The 20786-nt window shown below is 33.6% G+C and overlaps 1 protein-coding gene across 3 annotated transcripts in view; it reads left to right on the top strand.

Moving 5' to 3' along the window:
* The window catches only part of ARHGEF12 (Rho guanine nucleotide exchange factor 12), a 124224-nt gene that overhangs the window by 69823 nt on the left and 33615 nt on the right, over positions 1-20786 (top strand). For 2 of the 3 annotated variants that reach the window (XM_010981315.3, XM_031443483.2), the window contains 12 exons: positions 2008-2065; positions 4395-4573; positions 5888-5965; positions 6144-6263; positions 7767-7907; positions 12407-12481; positions 14739-14831; positions 16400-16510; positions 16796-16894; positions 19408-19450; positions 19761-19866; positions 20300-20437. In XM_010981315.3, coding sequence (XP_010979617.2) covers positions 2008-2065; positions 4395-4573; positions 5888-5965; positions 6144-6263; positions 7767-7907; positions 12407-12481; positions 14739-14831; positions 16400-16510; positions 16796-16894; positions 19408-19450; positions 19761-19866; positions 20300-20437 — 1241 coding nt within the window. The remainder of the gene's footprint in view (positions 1-2007; positions 2066-4394; positions 4574-5887; positions 5966-6143; positions 6264-7766; positions 7908-12406; positions 12482-14738; positions 14832-16399; positions 16511-16795; positions 16895-19407; positions 19451-19760; positions 19867-20299; positions 20438-20786) is intronic. The other variant, XM_031443484.2, reaches the window with a different exon arrangement.

The following is a 20786-nucleotide window of genomic DNA, read 5'->3' on the forward strand; positions in this document are numbered from 1 at the left end:
GAAACAGGCCTTAAGTTCTGATCAGTAAGGAAACAATGGGCCAGTACTTACTCTTTAGACAACTGACTAATGTGATTGCTTAAAATCAAATTACTATACAGGAAGAGATACCATGAACAAATTTACAAAGAACTATCTGGAAAAAAATATCTGAAACATGTTACAGAATATGAAATCCTGATTGTAAAGAGCCCCTTTAAATTACTAAGAGAAGAATAAATAATCTAACAGAAAAATGGGCACAGCATTTTATCAAGCAATTCCCCCCCAAAGTAATTGAAATGAATGTATATTAATGAGGATATGTTAAACTTTGCTGATAATGACGAAATAAAAATTAAATGATAGCTGAAAATATATTTGGTTGTCAGAAGTTTTAAAAGATTGATAATACACATTTGGCATAGTTGGGGGTATGGTAAAATGGTTATTACTTTCATGAGCTTGCTGTGAATATAAATTAGGTAAAATCTGGATGGAAATTTGTGGATAAGTATCTAAATTTATATACTTTAGGAAAGTATATAACTTTTGAGCACAATTTTGCTTTTAGGAACTTATCTAAGGAAATAAGTGTACAAATGTGAAGTGATATGTGTACAGGAAAATTTATTAAGCTTTTTCATATTGAAAACTTCTAAACAATCTTAATATGCATAACTGAGGGCTAGAGAAATAAATTACATTTCATCTGCAACTTTTCAAAACACTGGTTTAGGTCTGTACCTATACTGAAAAACATTCACAATGCAATAAAAATATTTTTTATTTGCAGAAAAAGGCAGTTATAATGTGTATATATATGTGTCTGTGTATCTAGTGTGTGTATGCTAGAATAGTGTCTCAAAGATGAAACATCATAGTTAACAGTGACCATCTCTGGTAGGCATGACAAGTATACTTTTACTTCCACTTTATACACTGATATACTTGAACTTGCAAAAATTAGTATTACTTGCATCAGAGAAAAATAATGTTAGATTCATTGTCTGATATTTTTACCTTAATTTGTTTGGTTTACTAGTAACTTTGGGTAACACTTCCTGCATTTAGCCTGTCTGAAATTTAATTTCCTTTGTAAAGATTAGGTCATGATGAACTCACAGACATAGGAAACAAACTTATGGTTACCAAAGGAGAAAGGAGAGGGGAGGGATAAATTAGAAGTTTGGGATTAGCAGATACAAACTACTATAATAAAATAGATAAACAACAAGGTCCTACTGAATAGCACAGAGAACTATATTCAGTATCTTGTAATAATCTATAATGGAAAAGAATTTATATACACATGTAATCACTTTGCTGTACACAAGAAACTAACACAACATTATAAATCAACTATACTTCAATTTAAAAATAAATAAATAAAATAATAAAACTCTCCAAAATAGATTAGGTTATGATTGGAAAACTAAAAATAAATTCAGTATTATTGTGGAAATATTGCTTATTTTTTCATATTTTTAAAAATTTATTATGCTTTTGACAAATCAGTACATTTGTAATTAAAAGCAAAGAAATCTTTTCTTTTTGCAAGTGTCCTTCATTATGAAGGATTTATAAATCTGTTGCATAGTATATTTTGTTATTTTTCCATAGTGAATAAGTTACAATGTCCTTTTTTTGTTTGTTTGTCCTGTTTTTCTGAGGGGGGGGTAATTTGATATATGTATTATTATTTTTTTTAATGAAAGTACTATACTGGGAATTGAACCCAGGACCTCATACATGCTAAGCATGCACTCTACCACTGATCTATACCCTCCCCTTACAATGTCCTTTAAATCAAGGCCTTTTTTTTGTGCTCAAGTTCATTTTGTTCCTAAGTATACCTAAAAAAATAGTGGTAAAAGTGAATATTGAACCAAATATATACATATTTTAATGTAGACCTGTTTACCATATTGTATTATAATTGATTTGTATCTTGTATAATAAGTCCTGAAGTCAATGTATCTGTTGTCTCAATAGTATCTGATAGAGACTATTTTCATTTTCTTATAGGTGAATGGAACGCTGGTGACTCATTCAAACCATTTGGAAGTGGTGAAGCTAATCAAATGTAGGTGAATGTTTTTCTGTTTTGTATTCTGCAACCCTTAAAGCGAAGGTCAGCAAGTATTTGCTGCAGTAGACCAGAAAGTAAATTTTTTAGGCTTAGTGGGCCAGATAGTCTACTGCTTGACTCTCATCGTAGCATGAAAGCAGCCATAGGTGATACATAAGTGAATGCGTGTGGCTGTGTTTCAGTAAAACTTGATTTGCCAAAATAGTCTGTGACTTGAATGTAGTCCCTTGGCTGAAGTTTGCTGACCCCTGCATTAAAGGAAAGTCTGAGGTGAAAATTCTTAATTTACTGATAACTGTCTCTAATCCATTTCATATATGTGGTTGATTACAATGTCCTTGTCATGCTTGGTAATATTAAACGCATATTTGAAAGAAATGCATGAGTTGACCTGGGAGGTGAGAGATTGAGAAATGAGACACAGTGGCCTGGATGAACTGAAATGGAACTTTCACAATCATGTAGCATAATCATGTTCCCTCAAATAAGTCAATGATTAAATAATACAGAGCAGTGATCTTCTCTTGGAAATCTCCCGGGTTAAGAATTTATAATCTTCTGCTTCAGACTGTTCTGCAGGAGACTACAAATAAAAGGCGGTTGTTTATGGACGAGCAGGAACACTACTGTTTTGTTTAATATTATTCTTTTCATTAAGTGGGCATCTTTAGAATAAATTTAATAAACTGAAATCCTTCTTGGCCTTATTATTGCTTAGATAAAGCAACTCATGAATTCCTTCACCTTTTCATCAGAGTACCAGTGCTCTAAAATTGTCAGTTTGATCATAGTTCTTAACATTAGTACATTTTAAAAAGAAATGGGATGATCAGAATTAGATTCCCATACTGGAATAAATTTAATTACTTACTTAATAAGATTATGATTTATAAGATTTTATGTGCTACATAAATATGATGGCTTATGGTAATAAATATATGCCTGGTAGCTAACTATTACAGAATATAAAAAGTAAAATATAAAATATAATATAAATATTTATAAAATATAAATATATATATTAAATAATATAAATATATTTATAAAATATAAAATATAAATATAATATAAAAATTTCTTTAAATTTTTAGCTTATATACTTGTTCTAATATAAATTTTACTTAAAAAAATTAAATGCTAGGACTATAAAAATAGATTGCAATAACAAAAACTGAGCTAAAAACTCAAAATAAAATACGCTGAGTATACAAAATAGATCTAAATTTGAAATGCCTAAACCATGTGTACTGTACTTGTAATGGAGCTCCCTCACGTCCTACCCGTGAATGCATATTCAAATCAAAACCAGTTTAAAAACAGCTAAAGTGGGGAAAGGAAGAACCAGGAAGCTATTAGAGACAAGCACGTGGATAAGCCAATAGGATAAAACAGATGACTTGGTGACAGAAATATAATTGAAAAACTTTTTAAAGTGTATACACTTAAAATCCCCCCACTATCACAGCATATGTGACCATTAAGTGTCAAAAAAAAAAAAAAGTTTATAGAACCTCAAATACTGTGAAGTAATTACCAGTGAGTTCCATGGGAGGATTAAATAAGGATTAAAAGCATGAAATACATTTTAAATTTCTACTGAAAAGTCTAAGAGAAAGATTTTTGTCTTTAAAGGTCAGTTATCTAGTAAAGTCATTTATTTGGAATGTCTCATTTCTTCTTGATTTTAGATAAATAATGAATGTCTGTTGTTGAGTCTTTCTGGTTATAGTCAATTTTGCTTTCCATAGTTTTTTCACCTGAAATATGCCTAGCTAATTTGCCTTCTCTAAATTTTTTAAATTAAAAATTACTACATGTTTGTTGTGGGTTTTTTCTGGGTTTTGTGGAATATTTTTTGTCATATTCTTTTTTTAAGTTAATGTAAAGTTCATTATATTACAGAAAATGAGTTAAACATTATCTGATTAGTATCTTAAAATATGATTTTTTAAATTTACATTCAAGTAATTGGTTGAACATATAGCCATTAATAGTAGGTGGTTGATAATAACTCATTCTTCTCTAAATTAAAGAGTTTATTGGAGTTATAAATCTTATTTGCTTTTAAGTAATATCTGATCTTATGAGTAGTAACTAGCTATCTGAAAAATGGCATTGTTCTTTTGTATTTTTAGGGAAGTCATAAAAGAGAAATGACAAATTGGATTCTTTTTCTGTGGAGAAATGGTTAACAGATGGTGAAACTTTCTCAGATAACTGGATCTTGTAGAACTATTAAAGATTAAGTAGTAAAATGCTGTAAAAATTTTTTGACAATCTTATTTTCCCTTTCCTCCCCTTTCTTCCATCTCCTTACCCTAAGCGGGTTCCTATGTAGCTCTTACTGTTCAGGGACGCCCACCTGGGTCGCCCCAGATTCCACTTGCTGATTCCGAAGTAGAGCCGTCAGTCACTGGACATATGTCTCCCATCATGACATCCCCTCATTCACCTGGAGCATCTGGGAATATGGAGAGAATTACTAGTCCTGTGCTCATGGGGGTAAGAGTGGGAGAATGTCTTTGTAAAAGCTCAGTTGTATAGTGATGCCTTTGCTTTATGTTGAATTTCGAAGTGCTGAGCTGATAAAGTTAAGCTGGAGATTCTAGAAAATAACTTGCTAATTTAAAAAATTGCATAATAATTTGGAATGATTACAAGGTATGGGGATAGCAGATTTAATTCAGCAACTATTTAACACCTACCATATACAAAACAGGGTGCCACCCACAAAAATATAATTAAGATATCCTGTGTTCAAAGCCCTTTGTTATCTTAGCATATATACTCTAAGAGGACAGGGGGGGTTTTTTGTTTACTTTGTTTATTGTTCTGTCCCCGGAGTCTAAAATATTGCTTGGCATTTAGTAGTGGGTGTGTAATAAACCTTTGTTGTTTGAGATTGAATCAAGAGATTACAAGTAATTATACTACAAAGGCAGATCGTAGACGTTACGAGAAGGAAAATTTTAAGTTCTGTGAGATTTCAAAGGAGGGAGACAGCACATCCAGGTGTGATAAGAAAGGACTTTATGGAAAGCTGTTATTTGAATTGAGCCTTCAAAAACAGGTAACATTTAAGTGGTGGCAATGGGGAAGAAGGCAACCCAGGTAGAGGGAGTAGATAAATAAGATAAAGAGCCAAGAAAGCATCAAGTATCTGGGGGAAGCATCCAAGACTCTTGTTTAGCTGGTGCTTGTTAAAGATGTATGTATTAGGAGATGAGCTTGAAAAAAATAAGACATTTATTTTGAAAAGTCACAACTCTGAGGCTAATATACATGGAACTGGATGAGCAGTAGGAATATATCGTGAATTTTTTTTTGAGCAAGAGAGTGATGTGATTATAACAGGATTTTACGAAGACTAATTTGATAAAGTGTTACAGGGCTGTAAAACAAGGCGAGATGGCAGGAGATGAATTTGGGGGCTGTCTTAATATTTCACATAGGAAATGTTGGGGATTTGAGCCACACAAGGGGGTTGATAGTCAAGATCCAAAGGAGAGAAAGTAGAAGACATTATTATCCTTATACTTAAGGCAACTTCATTTCTCCAACTAATAATCAATATTTAATGTTTTTTGAACCTAGTTTAGCAAAAGTAAAATAGAAGGGCTGATATTTCCCTGTAACCTTTTATCTTTAAATGTCATGTCTAAAAGCCTGTTCTCAAAACCGCCAGAAATAAAATCCTAATAGGTATTGAAAACTGGAGCTGGGATGTAATATTGTATGACTTGTTTTTGATACTTATTTTAGCTTCACTTTCCGTGTATTGGCTGGTTGGTTGTTTGTTTTTTTATCTTTTTCTAGGAGGAAAACAATGTGGTTCATAACCAGAAAGTAGAAATTCTAAGAAAAATGTTACAGAAAGAACAGGAACGGCTACAGGTACTAAGTTAGACATGGGGCTGTTTGCAGGCCAGTGAACACATGAGTGGGCATTTATTATAATCATAATCAAGCCATGTTTTAATCAATGACGTCAGCTATTTTATTAAGAATAGACTTTTAAAATATTTTCTTGACGTAAGTAATTAATTCTTGAAATATGTTTATAACTTTTCAGTTATTGCAGGAAGATTACAACCGAACACCTGCCCAAAGGTTGCTAAAAGAGATCCAAGAGGCCAAGAAACACATTCCTCAGCTGCAAGAGCAGTTATCCAAAGCCACAGGCTCTGCTCAGGTAGCATCACTATTAAAAGTGCTACCCAACTTTTTGCAGGAGAATTTTCTTCTGGGAATGTGTCAGAGAGTGTTGCAGTCACCTTTTTTAAAAGTTATTTTTTCTAGCATAGGCCCACAGGATGTCCTGTGTAGGGTGGTACAGAAATAATGATTAGTTAAAAGAAATGTGGGCTTCTGATTGTTTGCTTGCTCATAATATCATACTTCTTCATTTTGTAATAACTTTAAAAAGAACTGAGTGCTTTTGCTTTGATATGACAAATTATTAAAATGTATTTAGGTACATACATTTACATGTTTGAAGTTTATTCTGCCATTTTGAAACAGAATGGCAGTTATGTTTTTAAGTAGGATGTAAGATTTTTCCAATTTAATCTGCAAAACAGCCCTCTGAGATTAGATACTACTGTTGTTTCCCCACATTTTACAGAAACAGAGAAACTTGAAGAAATTAAATAACTTGTCTGAGGTCATGTAGCTCACAAGTGATGGAACTGGAATTGAAACCCAGTCTGGTGAATTCAAAGCACATTCATATTCTTAATGACTGTATTTTTATCCTAATTTAAAAAATAGATTGCAGTAGATTTGCTCCATAGGTATAAGTTATGGAGATGAGGGTCTTATTAGAAAAAACAGCCCAGCATTTATATGTCAACCAGGTTTATATTCATTAATATTTAGATTTGGGATCTGGAGAAATGAGTAAAAGGTGCTTATTTGTTATTCTTCCTGAGTTAGGTCTGTAGGTTCATAGAACTGAAAGGATTCTTTGAAATCATTTATCCTAATTTGCTCATTCTAAAGTTAAAAAAAAATCATGCTGTGGTATGGAAAACTGGGGTCCAAACTGGTTAAATGACGCATACCAGATCACACGTTTATAAGGCCTCCTGACTTCCTGGTTCAGTGTACTTTTGATTACATAATTTTTTAAATTACTTTTAGTCCCATTATCTATATTAAGTTTTAAGTATTCTGCCTCAGTAATATTGACAGTTTTATGTTGTTACTACTGAGCAAAGACAACAGTCTTACCCTGTTTCAACAGTAAAGCTGTAATTCTTGATTTAAAATGTTCTAGTAATTTATAGTATATCATTGTGTCCCAAATTGGCAATTTGTTGAAGTTCTAAAGTGTGGAAAGGCAGTTAACCACAAGTTATAGTGCCATAATCTTTACTAACGGGCAGGAAATGTAAATTATATAAGTTAACAAACTATTTTATTATCTTTGCTCTATTTAGAAGTTTGAAATTTTATTCTCTACTGAAATATCACTTTCCCTGTCTTTAATGTCATGCCATTTTACAACCGCGGAATTAGTAGTTATTTATGCTTCTGACTTTTAGAGCTTTAAGCATTCTTGATCACATCAAACTGGCCAACTTTTAAGTCTCCCATAAGGTTGCAGTGCAACTGTCTTTATTTAGTCAATGATAAAAGTTTTTCATGTTTGTTTTAAATGTGTTTACATGTGTGTGTGCCTAATCTGTTTTAGGATGGAGCTGTAGTTACATCCTCCAAGCCATTAGGTGACACACTAACAGTCAGTGAAGTAGAAGCGGATCCTGGTGATGGAGCAGGCAGAAGTGACTATAGCAGTGGAGATGCTTCTCGGCCCAGTAGTGACAGTGCAGATGTAAGTGCTCTGCATCTTTATCTTCTTGTATTTTTCTCCACAACTCTTTTTTAGATACTATTTTAAGTTATATGAACTAGAGGTGTTCTCTTATTTTTTATCGCCACCATCTTTAGTATAGCAACTTGATGAGCAGAAATTCTGGATACTGTTGTATATGAGGTTTTAGTTCCAGAGTTCACTTTTTCCCTTGGATACCATTTCCAAATGTTTCTTTTGAGGAGATGGAATTTCCCAGCAGGCGTCTTGTTTGTGGGTAGAGAAGTTAATAATGCCAGTGCTTTCTTACTGAACCGAGAGGCCAACTGTTGATAACTTTAAGAGCATGTTAATATTCCATTTGTGGTCAGAGTGACTCAGTCTTGAATCATGGGGCACTTTGCCATCACAAAGAGGAAAAGCCTTCGTCCTCTTAGATAGACTTCAGTTAATAGCCCATGTTTAGTAACGCTTTCTTGATTAACCCAGAAATTGCCAGATGAATGTGGGTATTTGTTGGGAAGACAATAAGAAAATATTTTAAGTTGAATATGATGTAGCATCGTGGTTACAGGAATACTTAAAAGTCAAGCTCGGTGTTGCTTGTGCAGCATTATTTTGTAAGTAGTATGCAGTGATAGGAACAACAACTTAAAAATAGATCACCCTCATTAGAGGTGACGAGGAAAGTAATCTGAATCAGTTTTTTTTTAATATGAGTCATGAAATCAATTTAGTGATTTGGGACCTGCATTTTTTTTAAAAGAATAAAATAGGAAATGGAGTGTTTTGCATGTAGAAGAGGTAGGTATTACTTTGTGTGCCTTTTGTGGTATATACACACATATACGTATGTGTATAGGGGTGTGGGTGTGTGTGCATACTGGTTAACAATGTAAAATTACTCTTATTAAAGGTTGTGGTTAGAAAAATTGAAAGCCGCTGGTCTAAGTTATCGTAGAGGGCACCTTTTGGGGCTTAGGCCCGATGACTCAGCTCCTCATGCAAGGAAAATTTGAAGATGTTTTTATTTTTTGAAACATGGTAACAGGAGTCTTATGATTGGATAGACTAAATGTCTTAATGGAGGATTTCAATTTTGACCCAAGAAAAAAGTTACATAGCTTACATTTATTGCCCATGCATACCATAAGCTGTAGTAAGTGTTTTACGTTTTTTTTTTTAATGTTAGTTAATTCTCACAACAGCCTTATGAAGTCATGCTATTGTTGTCATAACTTTAACTGAGGCCAAAGTGACTAACTTGCCAAACTTACCCAGCTAATAAGTGATCTGCCTCTGCTAGTTCCAAAATACCAGCACTCAAGGACTCCAGGATATGAAAATGCATAACATTTTGGGAGAGCAGTAAAAATTTTACCAGTATATTAGGGTTGCAGATGAAATGGCTAGCGTTGATCTTAGAAATGAAGCCTTGAGTCCAGGTTATAATCAGCTTCAGCTTATTCTAACAGTGTTCTCTCATACTTCTCCTTTTTGGTTTAGGGCTGGTTCTCCTCTCTGTTTTCATGGCTTGTCTGTACCATTAGATGGAAAGTTTCTTGAGAGCAAAGTGCGTATCCTATTTGACCTTATGTCTCCAAAGACTGCTAGACTGTAGGAATTCAGAACAAGTGATACGAATGAAAAATTTGAATTGTATCTTGTACTTATAGAAATGTTAGTAATATCTGTGGCTTAGAAATAAAACCTTATAAAATACAGAGTGAATTGGCAAGTGTAAAAATAGGCATTCCAGTGAATTAAAACTGACACATGATTGGTGTTTAATAAGTATTTGAATGAACTACAAAATGAATGAGTAAAGAGTTTGGGTTTTACCTCACATGCAGAAGAGAGGCACAGTGAGAAACACATCAGTATGGAAAAGTGAATTGGAGCATAGAGACAGGGAGATCAGTAAGAAAAGAAGACTGCTTGGCTCACAAGGACTTTAACAAATGTGTGTTAAATGGCTGATAAATTGTCACCATTTATTGCATACCTGCTTTGTGACAGCCATTATACCTAATGCTTTACAGATTCTCTTTTTAACTCTCATAATAATCTTAAAGAAGCAGTATCACCATCTCACAGATGAGGAAACTGAGGCCAAATAAGTGGATGCTGTAGAAATCCACGTGAGAGATGATACAGTGCAGACTAGGCTATTCACTGAACACACAACAAACTTGTATAATTCCTACAAGTGTCTTTTTGAAGCTAGAGTTGTGCTGCTTTTAGCTCATGGATTTCCATGTTCATTTCAAATGCACTGTATTAGGATTGTTAGAATCAATCAATGCTCTTAATTTTTTTTCCATTTTCTGCTCATTTTTATAAAATAAAATAATCTCCTTGTGGTGTTTGTGATATCATTATCATAGTAAAATCCTCTGCTTTTGCTCACCTCAGAAAAGGCTTTAAAGGATACCCCAGTTCTCACAAGAGAAGCAACTTGATCACAAATCATCATCGAAAGCCTGGAGCATCTGCCTCTCTGATTTTCAGTTTGTGGCTGACTTTCTAAAAGTTATTTTGGAAAAACTTCAAACCTATTCAAAAGTAGAGACACTGACATAATGATCCCCCTGCCTCAGCAGTCATCAGCAAGTGCTCCAACTTGGTTTTGTCTGTATCCCTTCATTCCTCATTCCTCATATCCTCTAAATACTGGATTATTTTAAAGTAAATCCAAGACATTATTTAATTAATATGTATCTTTAAGAGAAAAGAAGATTTAAAAAGTTACAGCCAAAATGCTGTTGTCAAATCTTAATTTTTTCTTAATATGGAATTTGATTACCCTAATAGTCTTATAATGATCTTTTTGCAGTTGGTTTATTTGAATCAAGATCCAGTCAAGATCTTCAGCCTTTGGTTGATTAGTGTCTTAACTTATAATAGTTCCTTCCTCTTTTTTTCTCTTGCTTTTTTTTTTTGTTTGTTTGTTTTTTGTTAAACTGGGTCATAAGTCCAGTAAAACAACCGACATTCTAATTGCATTTTCATGATGTTGTTTAACATGTTCCTCTGGTGTGTATTTCCTGAAAACTGATAGTAAGATCTAGAGTCTTGAACAGATTAAGGTCTGAGAGTTGTTGTTTGGCAAGAACAATTCATGGGTGGTACTGTGTATATCCTGTTACATCACATCAGAAGGTGAATGTCTGGCTGTCTTTTTGTGACTGTTTGTATAAGGTGTTCAGATAATGTCAGCATGATTTCTTCATTATAAATTTCTCTATTAAATTTTTATCTAGTATTTTTATCTGCCATTGATATCAGAATGCCTGCATCCATTATTTAATTGGTAGTTTCAAAATGATATTATAATTTTGTTATTCCTTCTATATTTATTAGATGGACTTATTTTTATAAAGAATTTTCTCTTGCTATTTTAAATACCCTATATAGCTTATACAGGAAATTCAGGGTAAATATTTGATAATTTTCCTTTAGGTATCTGTTTTCAGAAGAGTTGGTACCCTAACAAACTCCAAAGGTCACTGATGTCGAGATGTGTGCCCATGTGTGCGCCTATGTGTGTACATGTGTAATATTTTGAATTTGTAGATTTTTAATATACGTGCTTATTACTTTATTACATTTCAGTCCATTGCAGTCATTATTCTTTTTGATACTTAAATTGTCCCCCTTTTTTGGCTAGTGGGAGCCCCCTCAGGTTGTCTTTTGTGTTCTTGTGACATGACTCCCCCGTAACATAGCTTTCTTGCTTTTTGATGTGACAAGATTATTCTAGCTTTATTGTATTTTATATCTCTTGCCCAAGACCCAGAATCATCTGTTTCCCCCAAGGGGGGCTTACATTTTAAATCACTGTCTTCTCTGCCTTGTGGTACCTTGGTATATGTATAGATAATGTGTATCTTCCCTATTGGCATTTACACAAAAATCTCTTGTACCTTAATTTTCAGCTGCTCTGAAGAATGGCTCCCATTGCTCTGGGGTGTTCTTTATCCTCCAAACTTGAAGTTCTGCATATTGTTTAGCTTCTATTTTATATTAAATCATTACATACCATGTAAATTTTATAAAAATCCCAACAGTTTCACATGAGGTAGTAACAGAAAAATAGACAGAAGCTTATTTTCAAGCATATAAATAGGGCACAATGCTTTTAACTGGATAGAAAGATTGTTTGGGACAGAGAGGGTTAGAGGAAATGGATAAAGTTTGACTTCGACATAATGAGTCGAGATATATAATATATCTAGTTAGAGTTATTTGATAGAAAGTAGCCCTCATGCCTGAAGATGAAGCAAAACTCTCCTATTGATTCTGTATTTTTTTATCAACATAAAACTAAAAAACTAAGAGAATAAGTGACTTGCCAAAGTCAAGAAAATAGTAGTAGATCCAAGTATTATTTGAAAGATATTTAGTAGTTTCAAGTACAAATATGAAATTTAGAATATTATTCTCTCACACTGTTTTGCCTTATCTTTTGGTGAGCCTCTTGAAATGAAATGAATGTCTTTTTTTTTTTTCTTTATTAGAGTCCCAAGAGTGGCCTGAAAGAGAGGATTTATCTAGAGGAAAATCCAGAGAAAAGTGAAGTAATTCAGGACACTGTGAGTATGAAATCCATGAAATGATAGTGTTTTCTTTAGCTTTCCTTATACTTAAGTGATAGACATATCTAATATGTACCTGTGTGAGTGTGTGTGTACTTTTTTTTGGAGAAAAAGCTTAAACTTATTAAAGGCACTTAATAAAGATTTGATAAATGGAGAGATACTCCATAGTTAGTATTATTAGATGATTATATTTTTTTCTAGTAAAATACACATAATATAAAACTTACTATTTTACCCATTTTTAAGTTCATTGGCATTAAGTTACATTCACGTTGTTGTGTAGCTGTCACCATCTCTATCTCTGGAACTATTTCATCTTCCCCAGCTGAAACTTGGTGCCCATTAAACACTAACTCCCCATTATCCTCTCCCTCCAGCCCCTGGCAACCACCATCCTACTTTCTGTCTCTATGAATTTGACTAGGAACCTCATATAGGTAGAATTATACAGTATTTGTCGTTTTGTGATCAGCTTATTTCACTTAGCATAACGTCTTCAAGGTTTATCCATGATTTAGCATGTGTCAGAATGTCCTTCTTTTTAAGGCTGAATAATTATCCATTGTACATATATACACCACATTTCTTTTCTCCATTTATTTGTCAGTGAACACATGGGTTGTTTTCATGTTCTGGCTGTGGTGTATAACGCTACTCTGAACATGGATGTACAAATGAATACCTGTTTGAGTTCTTCCTTTCAGTTCTTTTGGATATATACTCAGGTGGAATTGCTAGACCTTATGTATTCTTAATTGAATACTTTTAGCATTCTGATTTTATTTTTTAATTAAGACTTGTATAGAGTTTTATAGTAAAAGATTTAACAGCATATTTTGATTCATTTATTATTAGCAACATAATTGAAAAATCAGAGGCATCAAATCAGCTGTAGAATCAGAAGTTGTCCCACTAATCCTCTAAACAAATTTGTACTGTTCCACTTGATTTTTTTTTTAATTATTAAAGCCTTGGGATTTAAAAAACAAGAATAAAAAAGGCACAATCCAGTTTAGGAAATGCAAATACATAGAGTTGCAACACACTTAAGGAAGAAAAACTCATGCTATGTGTTATTCACTTAATTTATAACTGTGGGTCCATGTACATAGTTTCAGCCGTAACTACTCTGCAGAGAACTCCCACATCACTACAGCCTCATTCTCTTTGCTCAACTGCTGTCAGATTTAAGCGAAACTCATTCTTTTCATATTTCTTCCAAATTTTTTATTTCTCTTAATACTGTATAGTCTTTGATTTCAGTCTTTGTCGTCTTATATTTTTTACACTATACTTTAATGTCCCTACACTGCCTTCTTTATGCTAAATCCAGCTTTATAAGTAAATTAACACATGGATGAGCTATTGCATGGGAGTGAGAACTGCTAGCCTACAGTTTGGTTTTGCAGTCTTGATATTGTTGTTTCTATAGCAGTGTTTGTGTGATTACTTGAACATTTTATTGCGTTATGCCAATGATTTTCAACCAGGAGTGATTTTGTCCCTCCGGGGACATTTGGCAACGTCTGGAAACATTTTTGATTGTTATTACTCGGAGGCTGTTCCTGGCATCTAGTAGGTGGGTAGAGGCCAAGGTTGCTGCTAAACATCTTACAATGCACAGGACAACCCCCACAACAAAGAATCATCTGGCCCAAAATGTCAACAGTGCCAGGGTTGAAAAACACTGCATTATGTACTTATGAAAATGAATTTTAAATGAAAAAAAAAAAGAGTTTAGTGACAGCTTTCAATTATGTGACATTAACAGAAACCTTTGTATTAACCTCCCTGCTAAACTTGTCTTACTTCTACTCGTATTTTTTCTTTGCCTTGTTGTCTTCATTTACTTTTTCTTAATGTAACTTTTAAAAATTGTAACTATTTATGTAACCCAGCTTTATTTCTTTCTGTAACAAGGCCTAGATATGTATGAAATAATAAATGAAGTACACAGAGAGTGTATAACCAAATAACCAAGAGTGTAGTGAGCAAAGGGTGTTTATTATTTCCAGGAGAAATGTTTTTCCTCCCAAGAAGTGATCAAAATGTGATTTTCTTTGCTAAAGTGGTTTATGGCCTTGAAAGTTTGAGAACCACTTTGAAAATAAAGTAACTAAAGAAAATAAATAAAAAGAAATGCAATCAGTTTTGTGAGCCATGTCTTTTTGATGGTTTGACTTTGTTCTTTCTCTGCAATTGACCAGCAGATAATTTTTCTTTTCCTTTTTTTTTTTAAATGTAATACCAGGACACTCAAACACTTATCGGGAGCCCCTCTACTCGTATAGCACCTCATATTATTGGAGCAGAGGATGATGACTTTGGTACTGAACATGAACAGGTGATGACTTCTTTTTCCTAAAAAACCCAAATTATTAATTTTCTGAAATGTTTGGTTTCTTGCAAAAATGAACACTTTCTGAAACTTGGAATTATATTTATAAGGATTTGTAGCTAAAATCTTAGAACAGATTAGTTAGTTGCTTGGGTTAATTGCTTATTTAGCTTTGACCAACAAAAGTGGCTTTGCTTTCAAGGCTGATAAGAAGTCATTGATTTATACCAAGTACTTCATTTTGGGAGAGGGGGAATGTTATTACAATTTTTTGAAATTTCAAATTCTAGTTGTTTATTGCTGGCATATAGGAATATGATGATTGGCTTTATTCTTGTCCTTGTAGCCCATGATCTTGTTAGCAAACTCACTGCTTCTAAGAACTTCTAATAATAAATTAAGATTTTCTACATGAATAAGATAACCATGAATAGAGAAAATTTTTATTTCCTTGTTTCCAGGCTGCTTATCTTTTATTTCTCGTTCTTATCTTTATTGCGCTAGTTAGGATTTCCAATATGACCATGAGGTTGAATCGGTGTGATGAGACAGGGCATCCTTGCTTTATTCCTGATCTTAGGGAGAAAGCGTTCAGTCTTTCATCATTAAGAATGATGTTGGCTATAGATTTTTTTGTAGATACTTTTTATTAGCTTAAGGAAGTTTCCTTCTATTCCTAGTTTAATGAGGGTTTTTATCATGAATGGATGTTGAATTTTGTTGAATGATTGAGATGATCGTATGGGTTTTTTTTTTAATTTACTCTCTTAATACCATAAATTACATGATTGATACTGTTAGCATGTTGAACCAGCTTTGCGTTCCTGAGATAAACTTCAGTTGACTATAATGTATTTTCCTTTTTGTATGTTGTTTGATTTAATTTGCTACTAGTTTGGTAGGATTTTTGCATCTGTGTTTATGGGGGATGTTAGTCTGTCGTTTTTTATAATGTCTTTGGTTTTGGTAGTTGGATAATGCTAGACTCAGTATTAGTTGAGAAGTGTCCCCTCCCCTTGTATTTTCTGAAAGAGATTGTATAGAATTGGTGTTCTTTTTTTAGATAACTTACGTAATTCTAGGTTACCTTAAGTTTGACTGTTGCTCTTTTCTGTGTTCAGTGTAGTTTGGGAATATACAAGTATTCTAGCAGTTGTCTTATTTAAAATCATACAACTTCATTTCCTATTACCATTTTTGTGATTAGGCCCCCCAAAAGGAAGACAGCTATTTTGTTATTAGAGAAAAAGCCTTCCATTACATTTTAAAAAGTGTTTTTAAACTGTTTATTGTGTACTGATTTGTAAACATCTGAGCTCCTTGATAATCATCTTCTAGACTTGCATTCTTCCAAAATGGTCTTTCTTCCAGCATATCCCCAAGAGGTTATTAATTTTCAGAGGAAGAGATTCCATAGCCTGTGTTGTTAATAAATTCTAGGGAAATTTTGTTAAATCTTGAATTTTTTTAGGGTAGGTCAAAGTGAGTTTTAGATAATTATATTTAAGTGAGCTGACATTACATTTTGTATTTATGTATTGGAGTTACTGATGTATAATTATTTCTTTTTCTAGATCAATGGGCAGTGTAGCTGTTTCCAGAGCATTGAACTGCTAAAATCTCGCCCTGCTCACTTGGCTGTTTTCTTACACCATGTAGTTTCACAGTTTGACCCTGCAACATTGGTAATGTAGTTTATGATTTAGCCAATTCATAGTTCTTACATTGATTCATATACCACAAAACTTTTCACTTCAGCAAGATGAGTGGGCAGACTTCTTTCAGTTTTCTAAACGTATAAGGATAGATATGAAAGATAATTTAAATGTTACCAGTTTTTTTAAAGACTTAGTTATATGGTAATAACTACATTGTTTATGGTGGCCCGCTTGTTCCAAGCATTCCTACTCAATAGGAGTCTATCAAATTACGTTTTCATGATTTCTCCCCCGTTTCTTTCTCTACTACAGCTCTGTTATCTCTATTCAGACCTTTATAAACAGACCAATTCCAAGGAGACTCGTCGTGTCTTCCTTGAGTTTCATCAGTTCTTCCTGGATCGATCTGCAGTAAGTTACCAAGTTAATATTGTAATTTTTGCTTTAGTACATTGAGTTACTGGCTTCCTACTTCAAATCTTCCCTTTCATGTTTTTGCAGTTTATTGTGCTTTCTGACATCTCTATTATATCTCAGTTATTGATTATTCTTGACTTTTTATCATTTCTAAATTATAGACATGAATTCTCGTAGGAGGTTTTAAGGGATATTATGTATATTTGGGTTTATATATGTGTGCATAATACAATGAGAGAGTGAAAAAGAGAACACAAATGAAATATATATATATCTATTAGGATCCAAAGAGTAATTCTTATATAATTGGACTTTAAAGTGTGGAGGCACAAGTTTAACTAAAAAGTGGTGGAAATAATCTTCCTCCTATAAATGATAATAGACTAGTGTTTTATTTTACGGGGAGGAATCTTAATAAGATTTTTAAACTCATATGTGTTATTATTAGCCATGCTATAGGGTGAATAACAGCTATCCCTTAATACTTCCTGGATAACCATGCTGAACGCCCCCACTTCTTTCACATTTGTTCGCTTTCTCGCTCCTAAAATCTCCATCACTTCCTCTCCTGTTTTTCTCTCAGCTGATGACCTTACTGTTTCTTTGAGAAATTTAAGGTATACAGAAGAGAACTTCTACAAGATATATCACCCTACCCCCATCATACCATATACTCAGCCCTTTCTCCTGACACTATGGAGGGGTTCTAGCTTTTATCTAATGCCACCTCTCCCACTATTTACCCAGATCGCATTTCCTTATACCTTCTCAAAGATGCTAGTCTAGCAATTTGCCCCCTTCTCTCCTGCATCACCAGTGAACCATTCACTTAGCATGTAAACAGTATTAGTTCTCCTATCTTAAAGCAAACACATGCAGACAGAAACATTTGGCTCCACTTCTCCCTCCAGCTCTTGCCCCATTTGCTTTGTATTTTATTACGAAGTTGCTTATATACACATTGCTGAATATGGTGAGTACCTTCTCAGTGAGGCCTTCCCTGACCAAGTTACTTAAAATTACACCCCCTTCACTTTCTGTCACCTTTCCCGTGTTATTTTTGTCCACAGAATTTATATGTTTTTTTCTTTATTTTGTCTATTTGTATTGCTACTCTTCTGCCCTGAATGTAAGCTCCATTAGGGCAGATATTTTTATTCAGTTTGTTCACTGCTGTTTCCTCAATACTGAATAGATCCTGACAGAGTGGTCACTCACATGTTTACTGAATGGATTAGTTAGGGTTCTGATTATACTGCCATTGCTTAAAATATTACACACTATATTTATTAAGATAATTTTCTTCCATGAAAAGATAACGGTATATTGAAGTAATCTGAATTTCACGTTTCTTAAGAGAGCTCCACGCTAAGTCAAAACTTTGTATGCTGCTGCTCATAACTTATATAAATTTATCAATAAAGTGTAAGAATCCTGATTGGTTAATTTGCTAATTATTCTTTTATGCCACAGGTGATATTTATTTCATATAAATACTCATGTACAGAAATGAATGTCTATATACTTTTTTGTATTTGTGCTAGAAATACTTATAGGTAAGTTGATTTGAGCTACTGATGACAACTTTAGTTAAAGAGAAAGCTTTGAAATTCATTTCACTGTTCTTCAAATAAATATTAGTGATATAATTTTTAGCAGTGACTTATCTTTAAATGTAAAACTTCAGATCTTAATGGTAATTGTTTAAATTCTGGAAGAATGTGACTTAAGTAGGTATGCAATACAAAGTAAGCATAAAGAAGTTATTTCCTCCAAATGCAAAATAATTTTTTTCCAAGACATTTCCCAAATTAACAGGAGAAAACTATCTGGTAATGGGACCAGAAGCTGCAGTTATTATGGGAAAAAATCCTAGCTAAGAAGAAGTAAATTATGGCACAGTTGCCTTAATTCAACGTAAGAACTAGCGACTTAAGACTCCAAAGCCTCAGCATTGCCATGCAATACCTTTTCACTGGGGTATGACCAGTCTTGTGAGGTTCTTTAACTTTATATAGCAAAATGACTGGGAATATTATGGTCTGTAATATGTCTCAAATACAGCAAATAAAAATCATGTTATATAGGAGTAAATTTTTCATATGATAAATATACACATAGTTGAGGTTTTACCTATTTCAATTCAAATGATGTATAACTGATTTTATTAACTAAAGGTTCTGGGAAGCCCAAGCCAGTAGTCATTCATTCTAGAAAGCCAGTGCCAACAGGAATAAGTAAGGCACAGAAGTATTCAGTCATCTAGTAAAACAATTGTACATATTTCCTTTATAACATGATCCTTGGGGAAAGGGCTTGTTTTCAAGTTTAAACAATAGAACATTCCAGAGCTATGAAATTTAGATGGGTGGAACCCCCCAAAATGAGCTTATACATGAATATGCTTGTAAAAGTAGGTATTCAAATTGGATCTCTTTATTTTGTACTTATATGCGTCTAGAAAAGCCCTTAATGCTATTTTACTTCTTGTTTGCGTTTTGTTTTAGCACCTGAAAGTTTCTGTTCCAGATGAAATATCAGTAGATCTAGGTAAGTTTGGAGCAGCAGCATGCTGAAGAAATACGTCTCTAAAGATGTGTAGCTCAGCTCATCTCTAAAGGTTTTATCTGTTACATAGTGACCAGAAGGTCGTGTGAATCACAACAGACAAAGAGTCTATAATATATTTAAGGATAAATGAAATATGAATTCTGAGATGAAATACATAAATATATTGAAGAACTTCTCTTTGTCTTACTCCAAGTTAAGTGTTCGTACCAAATAGTGTTGATAGATCGTCAGTTACAATGCACAGAATATGCCTTTAGATCAAGTGGTTTCTTTCCTTTTATTTATGCAGAAAAAAGAAGACCTGAACTTATTCCTGAGGATCTACATCGCCATTATATCCAAACCATGCAAGAAAGAGTCCACCCAGAAGTCCAGAGGCACTTGGAAGATTTTCGGTAAGCTTTGTGGTAGATAGAAGCTGATATGGTCGTTCTGCATTAATTTTCTTTTTAGGTTAAGAAAAAGTTAAACGTTAAGTCCTTGGCTTAGCATGTGGTCTTTATCACTGTTATTAAAACATAATGAACATCTGGAGTCAAAAGGCTGGCATGGTACTGAGAGTCCATAGTCCCCATTGCATGCACTGTCAGGATTGAGTTTAGTACTCTGTCTGTGCTAAGTGTGTTCCTTCAGGGTATGTATTCTGTTGAGTGGTTGCCTCTAGAATTTTTTTCCTCTGGTGTCCTAGGTGACATGGATCCCAAAATAGAAAACTGTGACATTTTGCCTGTTGCTAGAAATTCATAGCTATGGAAACTCTGATGTAACATCTCCAGAGGGGATGTCTTTTTCTAGGCTACCTCAGAAAATTTCTCTTATTCCCTTCAGGCAGAAACGTAGCATGGGGCTGACCTTGGCTGAAAGCGAACTGACGAAACTTGATGCAGAGCGAGATAAGGACCGGGTAACTTTGGAGAAGGAACGGGCATGTGCGGAACAGATTGTTGCCAAAATTGAAGAAGTTTTGTAAGTACAGAAGTATGCATAGAAATGCCTCTCTACTAAGATGCTAATTATGTTTAAAGTACACTTTGAACAAATTTAGGAGGAGTATCAGATTGTCTCTGTGGGCCTGTTTATTTTGTCATACTTGAGAGGCTGGAATTTTTAATTTTTGCTGATATTTCAGATAAAGTTCCTGTATTTCTTTTCCTGGGTGTTGGTAAAGTGAGTAATTGTAAAATTTCCAACTGATCACAAATAGGTTGAATATTTACGTTGGCTTCAGTTCACAGGCTGTGGAGATATTTCTTGCTATAAAACATTTATAGTTGATGGCATGAGGGTAAAAAGCATATAGTTCCTTCAGGAATTA

The sequence above is a fragment of the Camelus dromedarius genome, chromosome 34, assembly GCF_036321535.1.
Source record: "Camelus dromedarius isolate mCamDro1 chromosome 34, mCamDro1.pat, whole genome shotgun sequence".
Taxonomy (NCBI): Eukaryota; Metazoa; Chordata; class Mammalia; order Artiodactyla; family Camelidae; genus Camelus; species Camelus dromedarius.